Source organism: Rhipicephalus microplus, chromosome X (assembly GCF_043290135.1).
Source record: "Rhipicephalus microplus isolate Deutch F79 chromosome X, USDA_Rmic, whole genome shotgun sequence".
NCBI lineage: Eukaryota > Metazoa > Arthropoda > Arachnida > Ixodida > Ixodidae > Rhipicephalus > Rhipicephalus microplus.
The window spans coordinates 307,284,567-307,310,811 of NC_134710.1; the positions used below are offsets into that span (position 1 = coordinate 307,284,567).

The 26,245-nt window shown below is 41.3% G+C and overlaps 1 protein-coding gene across 2 annotated transcripts in view; it reads right to left on the reverse strand.

Moving 5' to 3' along the window:
• Window positions 1-520: 520 nt before the first annotated feature.
• LOC119161359 (polyprenal reductase) overlaps window positions 521-26,245 on the reverse strand; it is a 28,977-nt gene continuing 3,252 nt past the window's right edge. The window contains exons 3-5 of one of the 2 annotated variants that reach the window (XM_037413796.2): window positions 16,312-16,497; window positions 10,035-10,169; window positions 521-7,395 (exon numbers count right to left, since the gene is read on the reverse strand). In XM_037413796.2, the coding sequence (XP_037269693.2) occupies window positions 7,136-7,395; window positions 10,035-10,169; window positions 16,312-16,497 (581 nt within the window). In that variant the 3' untranslated portion in view covers window positions 521-7,135. The remainder of the gene's footprint in view (window positions 7,396-10,034; window positions 10,170-16,311; window positions 16,498-26,245) is intronic. The other variant, XM_075879476.1, reaches the window with a different exon arrangement.

The window sequence follows — 26,245 nt, forward strand, 5'->3', positions numbered from 1 at the left end:
AAGGTGCCACAGGGATTGTAAACAGCGGCCTTTTGGAACCAGCGTGGACACAGCATTGAGGCCACGGCTCCATAAACATGCACATCAATGCAAGCTTGAAATAGCTGAAGCTTTTAATATAACTTTATAGAACAAGTAAGCATAATGTTTTTCATATGAGAGCTTATGGTACATGTGTGTTTCACACCGTTTGTCTCCTTTGAAAGGATAAAACAATATTCTCGGAATATATGCAGCCTTATGCAAACATTGCCTTAACTAATTTTTATAATACTACAACATATAAATGAAGCATGTATACATAATAAATGCACAATATCCACAGTATTCGTTTAGTGGTTATATCATTCACTTGCTAAGCATGTCGCACGTTAGCTGCACTCCGGTGGAAGTGTTTCAAGAACACCCATTAGGTGATATGCTAAACTACATAGTTCCTTTTTAATTACCGTATGTACTGTGCACCAGATTACTTCAGTAAGCCCAGGCTTTCCCAGGGTCAAAAATGATAAATGTGAAATACAAAAGTCATATGTATATTTATTTGGCCACAAAAGAACAAAACAGGAACACTTCAAGTCAACATTGAGCGGGTTGAGCTCCACAAGTAGCTCAAGAAGTCAAATTTTACTAGATAACAAATGCTCAGACATATAATTCAATAAAAATAGAGTATTAAAATGTACACACATTTCGATGTAAAGTTACAAAAGGTTATTCCATTCCTTGTGCTGCCTATGTGATACCCAGGAGTGAAACTACGATCACTAGTACCTGTGACACCAAACATTAAATACATTATCAACTGCACTGTCTATCTTCCTAATACAGACACACACACACAAATAGAGGGGGAAAAGGGAGGAGTTCCTGCAACACATTTACGATATAGCGAATCTAGTCTCAAGGTCAGGTTATGAACACCTCGGTCAAATAGTATTCCTTTGCATGTAGCGCAGAATTTGTTACGTTGGTACTTTTTGTGCTTACTGTCACTTACCTGTTCTTGGGCAAACATGTTTACTATTATCCTGATTTAATTATATGTCTTGCAGAACATATAACTGAGAAGTCTCATGACTGATTAGGCTGTAGCGTCGTCTGATGGTAGAGAGAAGAATAACACTGTACCAGTACTACAGCCTTTATTATTGGCAATTGTTATGTGCTATTCCCAGTAGTTATGCCAATACCAAGGTCCTTCAATACTATTACTGGTCATGAAGCTTTGGCGAAAGTTTGACATAGGAACAGGAGCAACCACTCCCGCGCTCTTGCCTGCGCGGGAACATCAAGGCGGCCCCGGCGCTACACACACGGTGGAACTGTGAAACGCCATTAAATGTACCCATGAAGAATGATTACGTTTTTATAGTGATGTTACCTTCAAGGACATTCAGGGAAGCTCTAATCCAATGAAATTTTGCATGGAATGAGACCTTGAAGCTAGAAATTTGACGGCAATCAACACAAGTGTCTTCCACTGTAAGATATGCTACTGCTGTAAAAGCATGCTCCTTTTTTTCCTGAAACATCCAGTGAAAATTTGTAAACAATGTATAGTTCTTCAACGACTCTGGTGGATCCTAACACATCGCGGAAGTGCAGTGGCTGCAGCTCTTGACAGCACATATTCAATCTTTCAGGCTATACATACATTCAGTGTTTCTATACAAAGATGGGAATCTTAAAATACCCTAGTATTTATCGAACCAACAGGGAGTTTGAATGACTCAGTACTTTGAATTCAGCAAGTAACAAGGATCAAGCAATACTTTATACGGCTTTTGCCTTGTTTTCATGTTTTGTTTTGCGTTGATTTATCACTACGGTGCCGTAGAGTGTTTAATGTTCGGTTGGTCATGCAATGCAGTTTCCCAGTTCTTCACTCTGCTGGGTAGCTTATACTATTGTCACACGTAGCAACTTAAGTGCACTTTGAGCGAGTACACTTAGCCGCAAATGTCATTAGCACGCTGTCACACAAGTTCTGTGTCACTCGCTGCAAAGTACACTTGCCGGCAAGTGCGTTCCATAACCTCACGTCACTACGACGTCTGCGATTAAGTGTGTAGCCTCGGTACTAGTGGCTTATACAGAAAGACGCTGTTGCCTAAAGCGGCGCTCATAATATGTTTAAATCATTGTTTTTGTTATGATGGATATTGTTATGTATACAACAAGTCATAAAATACAACAATAACCTCGCTACTTTCACCGTCGGGCTGTTCGCGGCTCTGTCCGCTAGGAGGATGTGGCAGCATATGCACAGCAGTGGCTGCGTCCGTTGCGTTGTTTACTCCCACGTACACTTTTTGTTCTCTCTTCATTTAAGATGGCATGTGCCACAGGTGCTACTTCCACGAAGACAACGTGATCCGAAGATGAGACACAGGCGCAAAAATAACAAATATACGTTGTGCTACAAATCCGTCAATTAACACTGCCATCATTCAAAGTCAAAGTGCACTTCGCTTTCTCGTGTAGCAGCAAACCGCCAAAATGACACTTCGTGACCGTAAGTACGCTCGCTCAAAGTGTACTTAAGTTGCCACGTGTGACAGGGGTATGACTCGTGCTGCATTTTCCCAGTCCTTCTTTATTGCTTTTACTGTCAAAGTAAAAGCCTTACACACCTCCTCAGACGTGAAAATTGACCGACTGCGTCAGCATGTGACGCAAAGAAAAATGATCTTATGCTCATGACTAGAGACCGGAACTTTAGGCACGAAAAAAGAATGTTTCAGGTGCCTATAATAGGCCCTAAAAACTGCCATTTAGGCATAAATAAGCGTTAAAAACTATCGTTTAGGCATATATAGGCAAAACTTATAGTTACTTCAGTAGTGTGCTCAGGACAAACATTCAACTTCTAACAAACACAACAGGCAAATTCTGTGCTTTAGGAAAGCTAAATTTATACTTTCCATGAAAAAAAATAGCAAGAAGCACAATCATTTGAATAGATTGAGGTGAAAGCTGAAATAATTAGACATTGTGGGAAAGGCTATGAAAACAGTGACAAACCAGCATCATCTCAAGGTTTTCGGCCTTGAATTGTGCTTGCTTTCAGTCGGTATTTGCTTTTATGCGAAAAAGAATGCTCGATGTCAACTGAAGTTAGTGAAGCGTACTTGCGGCCTAGCACTTTCAATGCTTTACTTGCATCCAGAATATTTGAATGAGCACCACTCGAAACTTTAGACACTTGCTTTCGCACATACAATCTGGGATTCTTTCCAAGGCACATTCAAGCTTTGAGGCAATCCTGTCAGCGACAAGTCTGTTGGGGACGAGGCGACCCTTTCCTGCACGTCCGAAAAAAAAAAAGGGTATCCTTAGGCTTGAACGCAATAGCGACCCGGTCACTGATGCATACTTCTACCACTTAGTGCATACCTTTATTGCACGATGTTACTCGACAAGTTTAAATTGTGTTTTACTATACAGTACAATCGAATAAGTTGAAAGTGGCTTGTGTCAGTAAAGCTTTCACATATGGCTACATTTTGTGTAATAGGTGCATGGGAGTTCTGTGCATGCGAATTTACAGATGTGGATATAAAAATAACAAACTGAATCTATGTGCCCATAGAATAATCACAAAGTACATGTTATTCGCACAGATTAAGGTTTTATTTTAATAAATTGTCAGTTGCATAAGCAATTTTGGAAGCTTTATGCTTATGCATGCTTCAGAGTGGACATCAAACTTAAAATATTGTTGACCTTTCCAATTTCTTCTCCTCAGCTTCTCGCATGGACCGTTTTTCGATCGACGGAGTAGCGCTGTGACCCACTGGTTCATTGCCAGGACGGTCACTTTATGGCTTCTCTTTATTCCGCATTGCTCGGCAGACTTCCAACAGCTGCCGTTATGAAAAACATAAATGCCAACAAAACTTATGTGTAGGCTGTAGTCGGCAGCGCTAGGCTAGCTTAGTTTCGGCTGATTAGCGTACGTTCTAGATACACTGTGCTCTAGCCTCCCAAACACAACCGCCGAGCTGCACTACTCTCGAACCTAGCGACGGGGATCTTCAAGGGGTAGTGGATACACTAGCATTAGCCTCTCCTCCCTTCGCTACAGTACACTCTAGCCACACTCACGCAACCATGCTGCACTACTCTTGAACCAAGCGACAGAAATATTTTAGGGGCTCCTGCTAGCCCTGTAGGTGCTAGCGTGTTTTCCTCGCTGGGGTACAAGCCCCTCTCACATAAAAGCACATTTAAAGTGCGATGTTATCGGAGCGTTGGCAAACGTCACATGCGTAGAAGGGCATTGGAAGAGTCTAAATATACGTTGGCTGTGGCAGTGCGTCAACTTATGATCTGTTTTCACCAATATAACACAGTGTATGCGTGTGTCAACCCTATGTCGAACCATAATCGCACCTTACCAGTGGCTAAAAACATCAATGAAAAAAAAAACTAGCGCGCTATGCATGTGTTGTCGTTAATATGGCCACACCAAGTGCTTCTTGTTTTCCTTCATATGAAGAGCTCATTTAAGCAAAATGTTTACTCGATGAATGTGAAAAGGCATTTTTAGGCACTGAAAAGCTCATATAGGCACAAACCTCAAAATAGGCACTTATAGACACAATAAATATGTGATTAAAATGTTTCCCATCCTTTAGTTCATGTTTATATGTGAAATAGGCTCGAAACGAACTCCGGAAAAAAATAGGCATTTTGCCTAAAGTTCCGGTCTCTACTCATGATGCATTGATGTGGAAAACTGACTTTTCACGCTTTTACAGCTTGTGCAAGTTTTGTACAGTTTTTTGGTACATCCTCTCTTGTGTCATCACCTGAGAAAGCTTCAGTTGATAGCGCTGAAGTGTCTGTTCCAAGCAACAGATGTGTGCTTTGAATTTTTCAAGCTGTGAGAAGCTGCATCTAGCTCCGTCTGTTTGGTGTGTCACCTCTGCACTTTCAGTGATTTCAGTGCCTGTATAAAAGAAAACGGTGAGCATTTTATTTGTCAAGCTTCAGTATTACTGGTATGCAATGAGGGAGAAGTGGCCAGTATGGTCACTTTCATTAACTGTGACATTATCCCCGGCAACTGTCTCAAAGGGTCGATGCGGCCTCAACAGTCTCCAGCTCAATTGACGGTTCCCGGCGACGCTTGGTAGGCAGGCGAGCTCTGGACCTTTTTTTCAGAACATCGTGTGGTATCCTCACAACTCCGATTAGCCACAGGCTCCCGCAAAAGATCCCACGCTCATCAAAGTGCTTTTTGCACACATGCACTTTCTGGGAATCAAATGTGAAACCACCAGTTTCTTGTTGCAATATAGCGCGCTTCTGTTTTTCTCGTCGTTCGCTGTGTCTAGGTGGCCAGAACATGGACACTTTTTCGCCATTTTCATTGTGACCAGATCGACACCCATGTATGCGGCATCCTTTTCGATCTTCAGGCACAACGCGCAAAACACCAAACATACGATGAAAAACGCGTGGCGACATGCCACAGTATGCGGCCGCCGTCTGCCTGATGCCCCCAGCGGCGCCGCGGCCTCCGCTTGCAGCGCACAAAGCTCTCCCAGCGCAGCTCCATTACCAGTAAAAGTATTGAAGGAATCTGCCAATACCAAAGTTCAGTGCAATGATGGGCTGAGCGACACTGGATCTCCCCACTTAGGCACAGCTTCAAGTGTAGCAGAAATTAAAGAGGCCAATAACTGCATTAAAAACTTTTTTTAATAACTACAAATGCTTGATACATTTTACACTTTTGAAAAGTATTGTAAGGTATCTTTTACACAATATGAGCAATTAATTTGCTATGATTTTAAGTGTTGTAAAGATGACCATACTGAGAGACAAATTGTGACTGGAACTTGTACTCATTACAACGAACAAGCCATGCAAATACTAGAGGTTACTTTGCTTTGACTGCCATAGTGTGCAATGAACCATTATGGCATCAAGTTATTTGTGTGTGTTTTCAGACCAATGAGATGACGCCAGTCGATCATTAAGTAAAAGTATGAGGATAACCTTTTGAACAAAAGATACTTTTTGATCTTTTAAATGGAAGTATGATTCTGCTCTGCTTTGCCAATGTGATAAAGAACGGTGATTTCAAAGTGACCTTACATTAGTTCCTTTAACAGGTAAATGTGTGCCCTTACCTAAGATAAAGAGATATCTTTATTTGTGTTATCTTTACCTTCAAAGATAGCATAGGCGTTTTCAATTGGCCTTATGTGGTGTGGGAAGTTTGTGTCAAGAAGTATGAACTGTGTAGAGAGTGAGGTACACAAAATAAGTCCTGTATTGCTGCAACTAAAATTCGGAAGTCGACAAAACTGCAAAAATGTGCAATGTTCGCAGAGAAGGTAGTTGAGAGCACCTTTGCCTGCCTAATAACTTATACCACTGACCTTAGGCAAATATTTCACAGTTACCTCTTCATTAAAAAATAGTTTTGCTACCCAAAGTGGCAAACAGGTCTGGCATGCTTGCTTCATTAGGCAAGAACTAGCAGAACAAAAAATGTGGCCTTCATAACACTTGCAGTGATGCTACCTTTTTTGTATCGCAGCAAAATTTTTTGCTTGACAGTGCCTTCAGTTTGGAACACAGAACTTTGCTAAAAACAAGTATGCTCTATCATGCTTGCACATATTTTGTTTTTTTTTTCCTGTAGCAGGACAACAAAGACACAGCGCTGAACACTAAAATGCATGATTCATGCATGTAGTCAGTACCAAGGCTTAATGTCATTTCTGATCACGAGACTGTCTGCACTCCCTGGAAGGCAAAAATACACCATTGTCAGCTAGAAAAGTTGGATGGGGTGTAGGCAAATCATGACTGGGCTATCACAGTGAATGCTCACATGAATAATTTGCAAAAGCATGTTTTACCGAGAGCATCATTTCGATTAAATGTTGGTAAAAAAGAAAGGCTGGCACGCACCAGAAGTTGAATAAGGCCAACTTACCATGCTGCAGAAAGGACAGGCATAATTCGTGTGGCATTGTACTGTGCCTGGGATGATTCTCGCTAAACTAACTTAGCTACTTGCACATGTAAAGGCACTTGTCAGTATCTTCAAATGGCTATATCCATTGTAAAATTAAACAGTCCACAGGCAAAACATTGTTCTAACGCAAAGCTAAAGTACAAATGGTATGATTGCCTTTCTGTGCTTTGGGTAACTGGGGAAGTTTTCTCGGTACCAGTTGTGGCTAAAGAATGAGACAGCCACTTGGTTAGACCAGTTCCAGGCCATCATGAGCCACCAGGTAGTGTTGGGCTGGCCTACGACCACACTCAGTGCACAGTAGATCGCAAGCTCGGCCATGTAGTGAGGGCAGGAGACGTATGCAAACATGCCACCTTGGGGAATCGTGTGATTCAAAGTGACCACGTTGCCTGCAAGTGCAAAATGAAAAAGTAAACAATGCTGTAGAAAAATATGAAGGGAACTGCTGTGCAAGCTTGAAAATAATACATGCCCACTAGCTGCCAATAAGCCTTTTACAAATGCCTCTGGCAAACCATCATAACACCTGGCCATGGTGTCTACAGCCTGTTTAGGTTTCCCATTTCCTCAAGCGGAAGTTGGAGGAGTCTAGCTGAACCAACAGTGCACTCGGAGAAGTGTGAAGCACACAAAAGAAATCAGTCAATCTAACGATACAAAAATTTTGAAGTTTGCAAAATTGGTTCCAGCACTATACCAAATGTCTAGAACAAAATGTAGCCGATGCTTGGTACAAATAAAGTATGTGGCACTTGGGGAGGGGGAGTATTACAAGTCTTTCTCTGTGCTATTTTTTATGGTCATTTCATCACAAGTACTCGGTGATGTGATTGCATGATGATTCCTTCACGAGTCAGTGGGACATGCATGTCCCACTTTTTTCCAAGAAAGTACCAGCTTGATATTTATGAAATTTGTTTTATACTATTTCTTTGTAGTTTATATCTATAGATACCACGACCAGTTTTTATAACAGCGTGTTAGAAACATAGGTGAATCTACTAAGGGTTAAAAAAAAAATCATGAAATACAGGTCACAGTGCACTCACTTATCAAGGGCAGCAACTTAAGCAGTGTTGCATGGTGCATTTCAGCTTTAACGATGTAATTCCATAGCACTGTGCTACCTGTCAAAGGCTTACTGTGCTTACTGTGCTTATAGGCTTACTGTGGCTATACTTATCATTCTCATTATGTGTACACATTTATTTATTTGCACTAAAACTGAACTGGAGTAAATTGGAGTGCGCAAAACCATACAGAACCAAAACTTTTCGTTTCAACACCCCAGATAAAACTGAGGAATTTAAGACAGTTCACAAGGGGATGAAACGTTCGGCAGTGGGCAAACAAGGAAAGTCGCAAGCTGAAGCCAACATTCTGACACTCCGTGTCATAGCGTTTCCTTCAGAATAAAATTCCCCTTGTTTGTCAACTGTAAAGAACTACCACCACAAATAGTGATGTCAAAAGGTAACAACCAGCTCTACCTCTGCTTGGTGTGAATAGGCAGCTAATATGAATAGTTTCCTGTTTCCATTGCAGATGTATGCAAGACCCCAAAAAAAAGAGAAGAGCCTGTGAACAAATCGCACATCAACATCTTCACACTTGTGTGACATGGTAAAAAATTAAATTCATGGGCAACAATATTGTGCCTCAGCAAGTGAATGATTCGTTTCTCTGCTTGTGATTCCACTTACTTTCTCCAGTGCAAGGTTGAATTCACCTCGAAATGTGCAGCCAAATGAACCTTTTTTGTATGGATGTCAACCCAGTAATGCGAAGTGGTCTCGATTCCACAATAGTGCGTAAATAATTGTGGTACTTTTCCAATGCAAACAGTTTAAAATGCCTAGAGCAGCTTGGCTTTGAGCATGAAAAGGGAGACTTGACATGTCACTGAAGACTGTTGTTGTGGGTGCCTCTTGACACAAGATTCCGCCAACACGAACACACACAATCTCCGACTATGCTGCCAGAAGCCGAGACTAATAAGCATTTGATGATACAACAGCAGAGTATGTTGCCCTGTATTTTGAAGAGAAGGACACAGTTTAGGGCTTGTTTGACATATTTTGGTGACATACTTGACAATGGTCGTCAATCAGGATTGACTGGTGACTGGTACACTCTTGGGTCGTTTGCGATACCACGTGACTCGCATCTCAGCTACTTTTACTGCCTTGAACTAGCACTGCAATCACTGTCGCTATTTTGATTGCCTTAAACCAGCACTCAAAAGGCAACCAGTTCGCAGCCGTTGCTTTGCCACTTTGGTTTGAGGTTTACTACCAAACTTCCTACTGTCTGGTGTCAAGTTTCTTATTGGATGAATTTGCCCCTGTCAGCAATGGTGCCGACTCCATCTTTGTCATCTTTGTCGATGGCTACCAAATGCCATGGAAAGTACGGAAAAGACAAAAGTTACATTGTGCAGAGCCCATTCACAAAAGGCAGCATTGCCATTATACAGTGATGTTGGTGATGCGTACTAAGAATGGATAGATAAATAGATATGTGGGGTTTAACGTCCCAAAACCACCACATGATTATGAGAGACGCCGCAGTGGAGGGCTCCGGAAATTTCGACCACCTGGAGTTAGTTCCTTAACATGAGCCGAAATCTGAGCACACGGGCCTACGTACTAAGAACGGAAGACAGCCAATTTCACTGTAACGGTATGAGTTCCTTAATTATACACCCGTGTAACTAATTTAACTGACTTAATATAACAGCCCCTCGAAATCATACTGACTTAGTATAACAGCCCCTCGAAATCATTCTAGGTATGACCGTAGTGAGTTGAGCCTTTGAGGGCAGTAAAAAAAGCATGGTTTGTGTTTTTTTTTTCGCTACCTGACTTTTCAGGTTTTTTGTGACCCCCCAAAATTTGAAAAAAACTGATTGTAGGACTGCACAACATTATACCTAGAAGCATATTGGTAAGAACTGAAACAAATGTCAGTCTGTATTGAGTACTACAATTAGTAGCCAAATGGATGCTGATAATAATGTTCCCAATACCTTTATTGTCTTTCCTTAAGGACGCCATGCGAATGTGAGAGTCAAACTGCACATAGAAAGCCCAAAGGAAAACAGCTGTGCCAATGACGTGATGTGCTGAGATATCAGTAAGAGAAAACCTTGGCAAAGTAGAACCTGCAAGAAAGAAGTGCTCTTATTACTCCTCACTGAGTTGCCATGTGTGATAGCACGATATAAACAGCTTGATGCAATGAAAAAATTATAAGAAATTATAGAAAATGAGTGTGCTCAGCTACAATAACTGGATTGGTGGTTTCAATGCTGATCTTTTGCTACAGACACTGAGACTAAGAATATCGACTGAAATTTTCAGGCAACGTATGGTATCTTGCTATATATTTTTTGTTGCTATTTTTATGTGCCACTGCCATCACAGCTGTGATTGCAGTAATATGTCTGTAGACGGCTGTGGGCTTTAGCATTGGATTAGCCACATTAATAGAATCTGCATGCATATGTACAGGTGATAAACTAGCAGCTGCCTAGTTGCCAATCAGCAAGGCAGCATACAACTGTTGGTTCATTCTAACAGTACAGAGCTACAAAGTCTGCTACAAAGGCTACAAATTCTCCAACTACCCTTGTGAAATTTTGGTGTGTCTAGAAATTATGGCTTACAGGGTTCATTATTGTTCAGACACAAAACAAGCACTATCTATGAGTAAAATTGTAGTAGAGGGCTTTCGACCTGTTTTGATTACCTCGATTCCATAGCATGAGACCAAAAAGAGCTAGTGAGTGTTACTGGATTCGGCGTTCGTCTGAATGTCACCACTACAACTGGAGCTGGGAATTACTCCTACAAATGTGCTGGTCACAGAGAGGTCAGTGATTGCAAAGCACGTCAGGAAAAACTATGTAGAGTTTCGTAAATGCATTTTTCTGGCTACTCAAAAAGCAGACAGCATTACAAATTGACATCGATGTACCTGAGCAGGCAAACTCCCTGAGAAAAGCTGCCTCAATGCTCACTTCCCCGTCCTTTCGTTCTGTGAAGTGTATACAGACAATTTTAATTAATTCAAACTCGAAGGGACCTTTGAATTTTGTTTGCAGAAGTTCTCAGATAGATTACTCTGGGTGAGGTGACACCACACATTATGATTAGGCATTGATTTTATCATATTTAAAAATTTGTGAAGTATTAAATTTTTAAACCCTAATTGCATGCAATTAAGAGAAAGCAGAGGTGTAAGGTCCACAAGTTTATCAGCCATTTACTACTAATCAGATCTTTTAAAGAAATTGGGAATTGCTAACTACTTCTATGCTACAGGTATGTGCCTTCAGCACAAAGCTCTCTATACCAGTTCAGAAGCATCACTGTTTACCATGCGTTTGCTTCATTTGAAACATTTGTTTACTAGCAAAACATTTTTCCTTGAAGGCCCAAGGTGTTTATTTTTCATTTTTAGACTGTTAGAATTATATAAGCTTGCAAATTTTAAACAGCAGTGGGAAAGCAGCAGATATTTTCTGGTATGGAACTGCAAAAAATATGAATTAACCGAATTATAAAGTTTGAATTAAGAGGCCTTTAATACATTGAAAGAATAGAGGGCCAATAAAAAATTAAATTTTGTTTGAATAAAATGAAAGTTTGAATTATCAGAGTTCTAATTATCTCAAGTCTACTGTACTTTGTAATAAGCTATATGCCATAGCAAGCTGCCAAGAATGAGTCTATGATAAGTCAGAATTATCCAACAAGGTTCTGTAACATGCCGTGATTTCACATACAGCTGGATGATTTGAAGGTATTAAAGAGTTCGTAAAAAGTGTTAGCCTGGTCAGGTAACGTGACGAAGTTGCAGTCCGTAGCCTAGTCACCTTGAAAAAGCATGTAAAGATATTTTGGTACTTTTGCGTATTACAAAATGCCTCTGACCATTTCTAACAAGCCTTAGCCAATAGCACTGTACAATAGCAACCACCTGTAAAAACCAATGTTAGTCACTCATGTATATGTTCTCTCATATTGTCACAATGCAGAAACAGCAGCAGTTAAATACAGGAAACTCACTTTAATTGTACCCGAACACTGGCAAACTGATCAGAAGAGAACCTCTTCTTTTTTCTCCCGCTGCTCGTGTTCTTCGTTGTTCTCTTGGTGCTGCATATTCAATGCGGCATTTGCCCCCCTCCAGAGAGCAGCGTCCTGATGCTCTTCTACAAAAGACGGTGTAGTAGATGTATGGTGTAAATCAGTCTGAAAAATAAGGCTTCATTCGCACAACGTGCACGATTTCTGTTTTTTGCTGGCGAGTTGTCGAGGCGCTGTCAGGAACGACCACGTAATTAATGTCGCTCAGGCGTTGTAAAACTGTGTAGGGGCCAAAATACTTCTTTAGCAATTTTTCAGGCAGTCCCCTGCGGCGGATAGGACTCCATACCCAGACTTTGTCGCCGGGCCGATAGACGACATGTTGGTGTCGCAGATTATAACGTTGGGCATCGTAATTTTGCTGCTGGGTGATTCGAACGCGTGCAAGCTGCCTCGCTTCTTCTGTTCGTTGGGTAAAAGATGCAGCATCCAAATCGATGTCATTGCAGTCGTGCAGTAACATGGCGTCAAGCATCGTCTCACTTCACGGCCATAAAGGAGACTGAACGGCGTTCTTCGTGTAGTTTCTTGCTGCGCTGTATTATAGGCGAACGTGATGTATGGTAGAATTTCGTCCCAGTTCTTGTGATTCACGTCAACGTACATACTCAACATGTCGGCAATAGTCTTGTTGAGGCGTTCTGTTAAGTTGTTGGTTTGTGGATGATAGGAAGTGGTTTTCCGATGGGCTGTTCCACTGAGCTCAAGCACTGTCTTAAGGAGCGCGGCTGTGAAAGAGGTACCTCGATTCGTTATTATGATTGTCGGAGCACCGTGCCTCAGGACGATATTTTCTACGAAGAATCGTGCGGTTTCAACGGCGGTGCCACTTGACAAAGCCTTTGTTTCCGCGTAACGCGTAAGATAATCAGTGGCGACTATTACCCACTTGTTGCCAGCATGGGAAGTCGGATATGGTCCGAGGAGATCCATTCAAATTTGGGCAAAAGGTACCGTGGGCACTTGAATTGGTTGTAATAGTCTAGCTGGTTTTAACGATGGCGATTTTCGTTGTTGGCAATCGAGGCACGTGCACACGTAATGCTTCACAATAGCTGGAAGTCTTGGCCAGTAGTATTTCTGTTGGATTCTGGCCAATGTGCGTGTGTATCCGAGATGACCAGACGTTGGCTCATCGTGGCAAGCACAAAGTATCTTCTCACGGAGTGACGTCGGAAAGACAAGTAGGTGGGTGATTCCTCTGGGAGAAAAGTTCTTATAGAGAACACCACTACGTAAGCAGAATGACGGCAGGCTCCTCACAAATCTTCTAGGGACGGTTGTTGCCCGGCCATACAAAAATTCAGTAAGGGAAAACAACTCGCTGTCTTCTTTCTGCTTGCACGAATGACTCGCATTACATTGAGTTGTTATGATGTACATGGCAAACTCGGCTAATATTGTACAATTAGCAACTGATAAACAGATTCTTGTATTTTATTACTCCTGTCAATTTTTCCTTATTGTGCTATTTCTTCTGCAACCCAATCTCACATTTAAGGCTGAAAGGCCTCAAGGGTAAAATAACAATAATAACAACAACAACAATACTAATAATAATAGTACTTAGAACACTGATCATGACACTTAAAATTTAACAATGCATTCTTTGTTCCCCAAAAAGGTTACAAAAAAAACAGCTTGTCAAGGCCACGCACACACCTCAAAAAGACTATAAACACATTCGAAAACTTGTCAGGCATCCAGAATAATAATAATAATATCTGGGCTTTTACGTGCCAAGACCACGATACAATTATGGGGCATGCCATAGTGGAGGGCTCAGGAAATTTTAACCATTCGAAGTTCTTTAATGTGCAATGACATCGCACAGTGCACGGGCATTTAGCATTTCGCTTCCATTGAAATGCATCGAAGTCGCGACCTTCGGGTTAGCAAACGAGCACGGTAACCGCTACACCCCCTCAGAAGACAGGCATTAAGAAATACTTTCTGCAAGCTAGCTGGTTGATAATAAAGTTGTTCATTCACTGTGAAAAACAAAGATCTTATAAGAGCCCTGTAACACTTTTCCAAGTAATCATCAAATGACTTCATTATCAGAGTTTATTGCTACGTGAATGAACTGCCACAAAAAATTTTTGAATCAGTTCAGCACAAGCAGAGTTAAGGCTTGTTCACACCGAAGACGGAGCGGCAAAGCAGGAAAGCGAGCTTTTTTAAGTGGCAAGGTGGCGAGTGCACGCACCTGTTCAGACTGCATGTCTCCTTTGGCTGGCCGTGCGGCCGAAGAGGCAAGGCATCTCGCACTTTTGCACAAGTGTCACTATTAGATAATACTGCTTCTCCCAAAGATACACCAGCGCCACTGCAGCTTGGTATTCTGATTAGATGCAGCAAAGTGGAAAGCTTTGGCGGGTGACAAAAAGTTGGTCACCCAAGCTATCTAGCTTGCCGCCCCGTTTTCCCACCGCTTACGGCGCCTGGAGAGGAGGTTTCCCTGCTTTGGCCGTGCCACTTTCAATGTAAACAAGCCTTTACAGGTATTTTTTGTATGCTTGAAGTGCTTCTTCTCTCCTTTCATCCCGACGAGTGCACTTGAAAGCTACACAGGGGACGGGGGGATGACAAAGGGGCAAGAAGCTATGCCAGCATGCATCATGACCTAGATCATTTTCTCTCTCTCTCTTTTTTTTTCTTTGAACTCGTCAGCTCACTTTCATTGTGGTCATGAGCATGTTAGTGTCGCTACTGCTGGCATGTGATGGTAACCTGTTGTGGCAGCGATAACTATGCATCACAAGAATATTCATATCAACCAATGGCCATGTTTTCTAACCTATGACGTAGTTGGCACCTCCAATTGTGTGATTTGCAAGGAGCACATAATGTCTAGCTGTCTTTGAAACATAACTGTAAACTCCTAACCATGCGCAGTGCTAAAATATTTCGCTCATGTGTTCACAGGAGCCTCGACTACCAACTGGAAGCATTTTCTGACCATGTTCAGAAAGGTGTTGCAGGGCCCTTATAAGATGCAGCAGAAAGGAGAGGGAATGGGGAAGAGTGCAGACTACCAACAGCTTTATTTCTCAAAGCACCAGGAATCTCCTAGAGTAAAGGCAGCACACTAGTGTGCCACCTAAAGAGAGAAACCACCATGCCTGCTGTATGGTGAACCAAGAAATGAAAGAGCCATGTACAAAAAAAAAAACAACAACATGAAAACGCATTAGCAAAATATGTATTTGAAGGAGCACACTAAATACTGTTGTCCTGTTGACTAACATCAGAACGGTTCTGATGACTTCCTTTGCCGGAGTTGTAGATGCTGGTCAAAATTTTACATTGGTGTCTTGGCAATAACCATAAATTAGAGAGAAACTATCAAAGCCTTTTTTAGAAAGAAAATGGTTACAAGTGTGTAAGTATGCCGCCTGTCACAGTAACAGGGAGGAAGCCTCTCTCATAGAGCATGTTCGATCAGCACACATCCAAAGTTTAGACTTTAACATGCCTTAGTGCTTTCTTTTTTTCTCTGGTTCTCAAGTCACTTGTCATCATAGGGGTTACATTTTCTGATTTCACTAATTTTAGTTTAATGTCACCGGCAAGGCGTTTCTCAACATGAACACACATGAGGGTCTCTGTCATCAAAGGTTCACATGATATGCAGATGGCCCTGATGCACATGCAGGCAGACAAAATAAGTACCATGTATAAATGACAAAAATAATTTTTGAAAAAAATGACAGGCTCTCTCCAGGAGGCACAAATGTATTCTACCTTTATAATACATAGCTTGCTGGCAGTCTGAAAAATTGAACAGTCAGAAGTCAACGCTCTTTCCTACAGTGTCTTATCCCACACCTTATTGTGACTGTTTCCCACAATGCATTGAGAATTGCCTGGCATGCTAAGCTCACACTCAGTACTCATCCATTCCTTTTGTGGCTTCTCAAGGTTGTATTTTCCCCCAAAAAGTTTACAAATTAGCTATAAATAGACAACAAATGTTCTACAAGCCTTTAAATCCTCTACAAGTCACCCAACTTCAGTCGTCATACAAATTTTCACACGCCTGAGAGCTTGTAATTGTCAAACACTGCAATTGCTACATATAGACACTTTTCTGTTCATGTTTTGGCAGCAAACCCAGAAAGAAACATAGATCAATAGCTTAGTGATTACCTGAACTGATTGGTGCATTTGCCAGAATGGTGAGCTGCACTCCAAAATAGAAGAAGTAGCCCATGAGGTAATGCCACACGTGCATGCGCACGTTAGAGTAGACTGACACAAACATACACTCGTAGCAGCGTCGATACACCTGACATGTCTCTAGCAATTGAACTAGGAGGATGCTGGTTGCTGATACTGCAAGAGAGGGAGAGGCATAAAGGTAAAACAAGTCAAGAAGATAGTCTGTTCACAGTTTCGATGTTATAAATTAATCTAGCAACAAGCACAGACAGGCATGCATGACACGTGAGAACTCATTAGTACTATACATGGTGCCTCGGATATGTCGACATACACAATGACGACACGACTAAATGCATGTTGCTGACCGTTGTGTGGAGTTAGTGAGACTATGTTTCATGTTCTGATTAATTGTTTCATTACGCCCCACCGCAGTGGTTTAGTGGCAAAGGTACTCGGCTGCTGACCCGCAGGTCGCGGGATCGAACCCTGGCTACGGCGGTTGAATTTTCGATAGAGGCGAAAATGCTGTAGGCTCGTGTGCTCAGATTTGGGTGCACGTTGAAGAGCCCCAGGTGTTCGAAATTTCCGAAACCCTCCACTACGGCGTCTCTCATAATCATATGGTGGTTTTGGGATGTTAAACCCCACATATCAATCTAATTGCTTCATTATGCCCCTTTAATTAAATAACTTTTAAAGAAACAAAGATGGGCAAAAAAATTTCAATGAGAAAGTTGTACATTGCTTTGCAAAATGTCCGATTAGACAATTTCAAACTTTATATCTGTCAATTATTAGTGTTTTTCTGCTAAGTACAAATGTCCCAAAAATATTTAAAAATACCACGTGACGAACCCACTGGCGCGCTTACGCGTGCGTGATTCTCGTGCTTCCTAACATTCCGCACACAAACAATATGCTTCCTTCGCACTGGTTCATGACAGTGGTAAGCAGTCACAGTGGTTATTGCTTTTGTGGCCGATAAAAAACGTGTTTTCACAAAGCCACCACTATCGTCACGGCACTTTTGAGACAGGACAATCGGGCAAATGCTATGGTCGTTCGTACGCGGAACGTTAGGGAGCACTAGAATCATCTTGCACACAAGCGGGCGAGCGGGTTTCTTACATGGCATTTTTTTGTGTTTCGCGGGCATTAGTCGTTAATAAAAAACACTTAAAATTAACTCATAAAGTTTGAAACTGTTTAATTGGATGTATTGAAAACATATGAACAACTTTCTCATTAAAATTTCTGGCCCATTTTCTTCACTTAAAAAGTTACTTAAATGTGATGTAATTAAGCAATTAATAAGAACACAAAAAATAGTCTGACTCGCTCTAGGCAACACTCAACAACATGGATTTGATCCCATCATCATTGCGTGTGTCGGCATATTTTTAAACTCTGGTTTAAGATAGCTGGGGCAATCTGTATATGTCAATTAGCCCTTTCACTGCAAATCCTGATTTCAATTGGGGCAACAACACATGCACAAGCGCTGACAATCCCAAGTATGCTTATTTTGCCTTTTTTATATCAGTCCCTGCCACTTGCAAGACAAGGTTTGTATAAAAAGTTAAACCTGTGCGGAAAGTACAACACAGTTATAGCAAAAGCAGAGAAAATGACATTTCTAGAACCAATTGAAAACATTCTTGGGCTTCTAATACAAGTATGCTTACAAGGTACCCACTACATAATTATTCCTCATTCTGCAAAGACCCGCTAAACATTTGCAAGCCGTTATGTGCACTTTGTTGATGTGGTGGCTGATGACGATGAAGAATTATGGCATAGCCTTTTGTAATGGGTTGTAAACATTCATTGACCCAATCTTTATTGATTCAATTCATTGACTCAATCTGTATTGTGTTATACCTCGTTGTACAATTTGCATTTGTGATGACTCAATGTTAGTTTACTCTTCTGCCATGCTATATTAGATATGTTAATGTCGTTCCTTGTTTTAAATGATGCCTGTATAGGTCTTTTCGTGATGAAGTTTTGAGTGCAGGTATGGCTCTGTGGTAGAATATTGGGCTGCCATAAAGAGGACCCAGGTTTGAACCCTGTTCCATCCTAGATCTTACCGCGATAGCGGTAAAGAGCTCATTTAGCAGAAATTTCGACGTCGGCATCGGTGTCATTGTTCGTGAGCAAAAAATCATCATTATGACAACTTGGCAGCACAAACAAATGGGACATAGTAAGAAGGTACACAAACAAGCGCAGACTGAAACTTGGGTTTAATCAGGGCATAAATGTGTACAAGATAAAGGGGAAAGAGGGTTACAGGGAGAAGAATCAATGTCAGGTGCAGTCATCAATATAGTGAAGAAACACAATCTCACAATCTAAAAGTGATACAGAGGGTGAACTGACACAAATATCAGTGTTCTTCTTTATTAAAAAAGGCTTTATAAAAAGGCTAATTTTGTTTTTTGCCCGTGTAACCCTCTTTCACCCTCACCTTTTCTAGTATATATTAAGCTCTAGTTTCAGTCCTCACTTGTTTGTGTACCTTCCTACTTAGTTCCGTTTGTTTGCACTACCAAGTTGTCATAATGAATATATACCAACTAGCCCGCCTGTCACCTCTTCCGAAAAATGATCACCTTGTGTGTGATAGAAAAGTTGAGAAAGATACAATAATATATATAATGAAATTTTTCTGGTCTGAGTGAAGATCCAACCCAGGCTGTTTGCATAGCAGCAATCCACACAGGCACGAGTCTGCTTGGAAATGCAGTGAAAATAATGTTCATGCTTTACAAACACACGCGTCCTGTATATAAGCTTCACAATACAACACGTAATATCACAGTGATATTGTGTGGTACATTGCCATCTGACAATAAACATGAGACTATCATGATGACTTTGCATTTTAAAGCCAGTCACCCACTACAATAGGCACAGACGTTACTGTACATATTTCCCTAAGACCATGTAGTGGGTGCCTAGCAAGTTCGAAAACTTTTCACACGTAGTTACTCGTGGTCGAAAGCATACTACCCATTACACTGAAAGCAGCCCTATGCAAAAGCTTCACTCACACAAGTCACTTTCAACTTTATCGATTACATTGTAGTAATCCACAACTTAAACTTCTCGAGTAACATCATATAATAAAAAGTATGCACAAAGTGGCTGAAGTACGAGCTAGGGACAGGATATCACTATCGCGTTCATCTCTTAAAGGTGAAGTTTGAGAGTCCCCCAATTTTTTTTTTCTTATTTCATTTTTTCCCTTACTTTCCCTTACTTTGTGCAATAGTGGCTACATACAACAGTGGTGGCGGTGGACAACTACAGGGGTGGTTAAAATAAAAAATGACCCTGTTTGTGATCTCAACAAAGATTTCGCTGTAAAACAGTGCAGGTGTGTCCCGCTCCCTATAGAGCGACCATACAAAGAAATATAGCTTGTAATGAATTCATTTACAGCAGATTCTTCCACATCAGCATCGGCTCGTGTCTCTTTGCCAGCGTCTCAGCAGCACAGCCGTGGCAAGTCAGCGTACCTTGTGTGCGTGCTACTTGACAAAAGAAATTCAGAACTCCTTAACTAATTTGGACTCCGAATAAAATGAGGAATTGATGTCTCAGTAACTTAATTAATGAGTAACTATTTATAAAAATAATTTGTTAGTTATTCTGTTGCTTGTAATAAGTTCTACTTTTATTATGCTGGAAAATCTCCTATAAACATGCATCCTACTGCATCACTAAGAGAAAAATTCTGCATAACATGCAGTAAAAAAGCAGCAGAAAGCGTGCAGCAATACCAAGAAAGGGGTAAAAAAAACCAGCAGTGAACGGGCTAAGCTGCTTGGCAGTAGAATACATGGGGAGGCATGAAAACATTTTATGCTCGAGCAGTTCAGTAATGCACACATGACGTGCAGTTTGCAACTTTGTGAGTTCAGTGAACCTTAATGTGGCGCTCACAAAAAAACTTAGGCCTCACATTTTTCTGCTGCTATATGTTGCTGCAGATTAATTTTAAGACCCACCTTTCTGCTCTGCTTGTTTAACTCTGTAATCATGAGTTGCAATTTGTCCCCTGAGTTACTTAGCAATGCAATGTCATCGGCGAAGCGGAGGTTACTAAGGTACTCTCCATTAACTCTTATCCCTAACTGTTCCCATTCTAAACGAAAGTAATGTACAACAAGCTTGGAAAGAACAGCGCTTCGAGATAGGTAATAGTGCACTTCAAGTTGTAAAAGACTATGTCAACTTAGGGCAGGTAATAACCGTGGAGCTGAACCACGAGATTGAAGTATCTAGAAGAATAAGAATGGGGTGGAGCACATTTGGCAAGCACTCTCAAATTATGACAGGTAGATTGCCACTATCCCTCAAGAGGAAGGTATATAACAGCTGTATCTTACCGGTACTTAGCTACGGAGCAGAAACCTAGCGGGAGACTTACAAAGAGGGTTCAGCTTAAATTGAGGACGACGCAGCGAGCAATGGAAAGACAAATGGTAGGTGTAACCTTAAGAGACAAGAAGAGAGCAGAGTGGATTAGGGAACAAACGAGGGTTAAGGATGTCATAGTTGAAATCAAGAAGAAGAAATGGACATGGGCCGGGCATGTAGCGTGTAGACAGGATAACCGCTGGTCATTAAGGGTAACTAACTGGATTCCCAGAGAAGGCAAGCTGGTTAGGGGGAGACAGAAGGTTAGGTGGGCAGATGAGATTAAGAAGTTTGCTAGTATAAATTGGCAACAGCAAGCACAGGACCGGGTTTACTGGTGGAACATGTGAGAGGCCTTTGTCCTGCAGTGGACGTAGTTAGGCTGCTGCTGCTGCTGATGATGATGTGTTGCTGAGGGCCTGTTAGTCATAATACGGCACATCGTTTGCTACAGCACGTGACAGGTAATCAATTACAAGCCCCTCATTATCAACCAGTTTCAGTTTCAATTTGAGAGAGCTCCAAAAACGAGAAGCCACCGTGTGCAATTATCGCCACCTAGCGTGTGCAGCACCTGACCATGTCAGCACACAGAACTGTGACACACTTCTGTACAGTTCGCATCAAGGATAACTTTCGAATAGGAAACAGAACTGCAGTGTCGCCAAACACAAAACTATCAAAGCGTGCGCATTGGCCACGCATTCGCGACCAGCCGCCGACAAGTATAGACTGCGGGAACAAAACGCGGCGAAAGAAAAATGGCGGCTGTAACGTCATTATAACTTGTTTTATTGACTGCAGCGTGGTGATGTGAGGGGAGCAGGGGGTCCCCAAAGGGTCCCTCTCGAGGATATCAATGACACGATGCAATCGAGCACTCACGCAAACTTCAAAATTGATTTTAAATACCTTCCAAGCTATACTCGCTGTTGATAATTTGAAAATGATATACGAATGTTCACGAGAATCAACCCCGCAGGCTATCTCGTCCGTAAAATGTTGTGTCAGTACCCCTTTAATCAAGTCATGCACACATTATTGCACTAATAATGCTGGCTTTTACCATACAGCATCAATTTTATTGCAGTGACCATGAACAACATGTGTATGCTGATTTATTTTATACACTTCAGCTGATTTCAAACATGCACCTACATATATGCATGAAACCTTGACAGGTTTTAAACTTCATAGTGCTAGAGCTCCCACGAAGCACTTAACCAGTTTGAGGTGCAAAAGGTTATCTTAACACTACCAAGACTCTGTGCTTTATATCAGTAAGTCAAAACTTGAAAGTAAAAAGGTCAATAAATGTGACAAAATGTGAACAGGATCTGCTGAGTGCCGTGTAAATTGGAATAGAAAGTATTCATGACTCTGCAAGCTAAACTGCTGGCTGATTTCGCTCAAACTTTGTACAAGAGTAGAGTTTCATGATGGTTTCAATACTACATATTGAAGCATGACTTGTTCTTTTTGTTCACAGTAAATCTGAACTGTACATTGTCTTTATATATAGTACCATATGTAAATAATATACCTGGTAGTCAAAAGTGAGCTTCGTAGTTTTCTTAAAATTCAGCACTGGTAGTTATGTAAAGACCAGCTTTGCAGATACATCAAGGGGTCTACAAAGGGAAACGATAATTATTGCTGTCAGCTCCCGAATCAACCATGACTCAATAATCAACTTTTTAGAGACTGCAGTAGAAGTGCATGTTTGCACTGAAAGGTGGGATACGGTCGCATTTCTACACAGTTCCACTTCAAGAAATTGTTTCAGCATGTTCGTGCTTGGAGATATCACGATGCAAAATTTAATTGCAGTTTGCATAATTAGGCATTCAAGGCAGTGAGGATCGGCGCAATATACGTTCCTGCCAGATATGAGAAACAGTGTTTCCTTGGTATAAAAGGGTAACCATTATCATCTATGCCTATGCCTTCGACCCACTGTTGGATTAAATGCCAAACGCAACTGCAGCAGCATGTCGGCGAGGAGCTTTGCACTAGTCTTTACTGTCTGGCATGCGTAGTCATCTGTACCACAATTAAAGGGGCCCTGCAACACTTTCTGAGCAATGTCACAAGACGCTGCAAATGTGTTTGGTAGTCAACGCTCCTGAGAAAATGTGACACAAAAAATATAGCGCGTCACGCAGCCTAGAATTTGCCATGAATTATCAGTGAGCTAAAAATGGCTTACTCTTCTCTCTACAAATGAAGCCATATATTTCAACTTCTGTGCCATATACCCACATCCACAGCAGTTGGCTGATTTGCTTTATAGTTGCTGTGCCTGCGGCGGGCTGCCACTATGAACCCACTCACATGCTTGTGACCAAACTGAAAGTAAGCCGCACATCCTAAGAGAAACAAAGTGGTCAAGGTCATGGTGCATGCTGACAAAGGGACACATCTTCTTGCCATCTTGTCATTCCCCTCTTTTTCGTAGTTCTCAATATGCTTTCTGGCACGAAAGGAGAGAGAAAGCGCTCATACTTGACCAATTCTAAAAATTTTGGTGGCATCTGATTAGTGAAGCATCATGCAATAATAGTGAAACTATTATATTACAACTCAGGGAAAGTATTGCAGGGTTCTTTCAAACTTCACAGCCAGTTATCTCGCAGGACGAATGTGCTGTGAAAATTCCATCAAATGGAACTCTGTACAAATATGACTACCTCCAGCTTTTCAATATAACGATGACCACTTACTGCAGCTAAAAGGTTAAATATGCAATTTTTTTTTATTGATATGATATATAAGGAGATGTTAGTGCGCAAGTACGACGCTGGCTACTCCTTAGCCCTTGAGTGAAAGTTGAACGCAAAGAGCAGTGCATGGAAAATAGAACACTCGAGCACACATATGCAAAAACACATTCATACGCACATAGCACAATATGCAAAAACACATTCATACGCACATATCAAACTAAACCAACACAATAAGGAAATGTTCGAAAATCAACTAATGCAGTTCCTGATAATGTCCCTCATTAACATTGGATCCAATCGGCACAAAATAGCAGAGCACACGTCTGGTCCTTATGGAGATGTATTCTATCATGTGTACATAACAGTCGACACGCCATGCACTTCAGCACACACATATGATAGATGTCATATAATACTGCACATAATAAATACGACGTGTTAAACAGATTAAAGTTCGTTACTTTTTAGTACTTGCAAGCAATTCCGCTGTCTTGTAAAAAATGTTTTAAAGCTTTTAAAGCATACGTCTGTAAAGCACCAGTTGGCCACGGGCCAAGAAGTTTCTTCATACTAAATGGTCTGCGGTGTAATGCCAACAGCTTTGATTTAAGGTGGCGTCTCGGCATGTCATATTGTGGACAGTCTATAAGAAGGTGACATATGTCTTCATCTATAAATCCACATTCGCATTCGGGTGTTTCAGCTCTGTTAATTCTGTGCAAAAAATGCTTTGCGTATGCGGTGCCTAGCCTCAACCAATGAATAAGTGTTTCCATACTTCTATCCAATGCTAGTGTAATTTCGAATCCAATGAATGGATGGATGTGATATAAATCACAGCTCTTTGTACTTTGATCAAACCAAGCATTTTGCTCATTCGGAAAGTTGTAGCCTTTATAATAATACGCAATTCATTTTTTGAAATTGGTAAAGAAACAGTAATATCCTTACGATGTGCTTGTCGTGCCGCTTGATCGGCAGCTGTGTTTCCAGGAATGTTGCAATGGCCAGGTACCCCTGGAATTCGATCTCATGTTGTGCCTGGCTTGCTTTGGTGAGCTCTTTAAGTGTTTTGTATGTCATACTATCACTAATTACTGTTGTGTTTGTGCTGGACAGTGATGTCAATGCGGCCTGTGAATCTACGAAAAGTACCCATTTTTTCGTGTCTGCTGCACAGTTCATAAACCTGATAGCATACAGAATAGCGAAGAGCTCAGCTGTTGTAGATGACATCGTGCGACATAATTTAAATGCTTCCTGAATATTGAGCTGCGGTATAATAAATGCTGATGTTGAAGATGTAATACTTGAGCCATCTGTGTAAACATGTATATATCCTGGATACCGCATGTGTATCTGATAAAGCGCTAGTTGTTGAGCAGCTTGGATGAACACGTCTCTCTTTTTGATGATGCCATTTACTGACAATTCAATGCTTGGTAACGCAATCAGCCATGGAGGATACTATACTTGAGAGCTCCAAAATGCATTCCTTGGTAATATATGCAGATTATTCTGTATTTATTCATTAGCATTGCTTTTATCCCTTTGTAAAATCTCCAGTGCCAATGGGTGGCCTTTGTGTTGCATCTGTAAGCGAAAAAAATGGCAGCATGTTTCGATTGTTCTCATGACTAGAAAGGGTGGTTGTGGAGTCTCTGCTTTGAGAAGGCTGCTGGAAGTTGCTCGTGGAACACCTCTGCAGACATGCAGTCCCCTAGCTAATAGTCTTTGAAGTCGCTCCTCTGAAGTGCGAGACAGGCCGTGTAAGACTGCTGCAGAATATGCAATTTTTTGTCACATTAAAGCATCGTGGACAGCGAGCAGGGATGACACAGATCCGCTCCATGGTGTCCCAGCAATTCTGCGGAGTATATCCACTAGCATATTCACTTCGTTTCAGTTTCCTGATGTGAAGTGCCCATGATAGCAGCCGATCAAGTATTACTCCGAGAAATCGATGCTGTGTCACAGTCATTAGTGGTTCTCCTTTGAAATTGAGATTGAAATTTTTTAGCTTCCTGCGGGTAAAGGGCAATACAGCTGTCTTTGTGTGTGACAGAACCATTCTTCTTTTTTTTAAAGTAGTTGATAACATTTATGCTGTCTTGCAATGCAATCTGAATTACCTGAACGTCAATACCCAGATGCTCAAATGCACACATTATCTGCATATAGAGATTATTTCAACCGAGTAGGGAGTATTTTTGCTAAATAAGCCATAACACTGTTGAAAAGAAAAGCGCTGAGAACGCTTTCTTGTGGCACTCCTAGTCTGATGTCGTGTTCAGCACTCTTTCCTTCGCTCGTCTGAATGAATATTTTGCGACCTGATAAAAATTTATAGATCCATCACAAAGACCTGCCGGACAGTCCGAGTTCCAACATACTTAGCAGAACATGCGTGTGACTGTTGTCAAATGCCCTTTTGATGTCTAAGAACACTGCGATCATCAAACTAGCACAGGCGCGTTCATGCTCTACATACGTTACTATGTGCAGTATTGCATCCATTCTGCATCCTAAAACATGTTAAGTAGTTGGACAATACACCGGTTCTGTTACACCACCCACTGAAGTCGCGCATAAATCATTTTTTCCATTACCTTACATAAACAACTTGTCAAACTAATTGGGCGGAAGGATTCAAGGCTCAAGGGCGTCTTAGCCGGTTTTAAGATCGGAATGATGCGAGCGAACTTCCAAGACTCTGGTACGATTTCTTGTGTCCATAGATAGTTATAAATATCTAAGAGAAT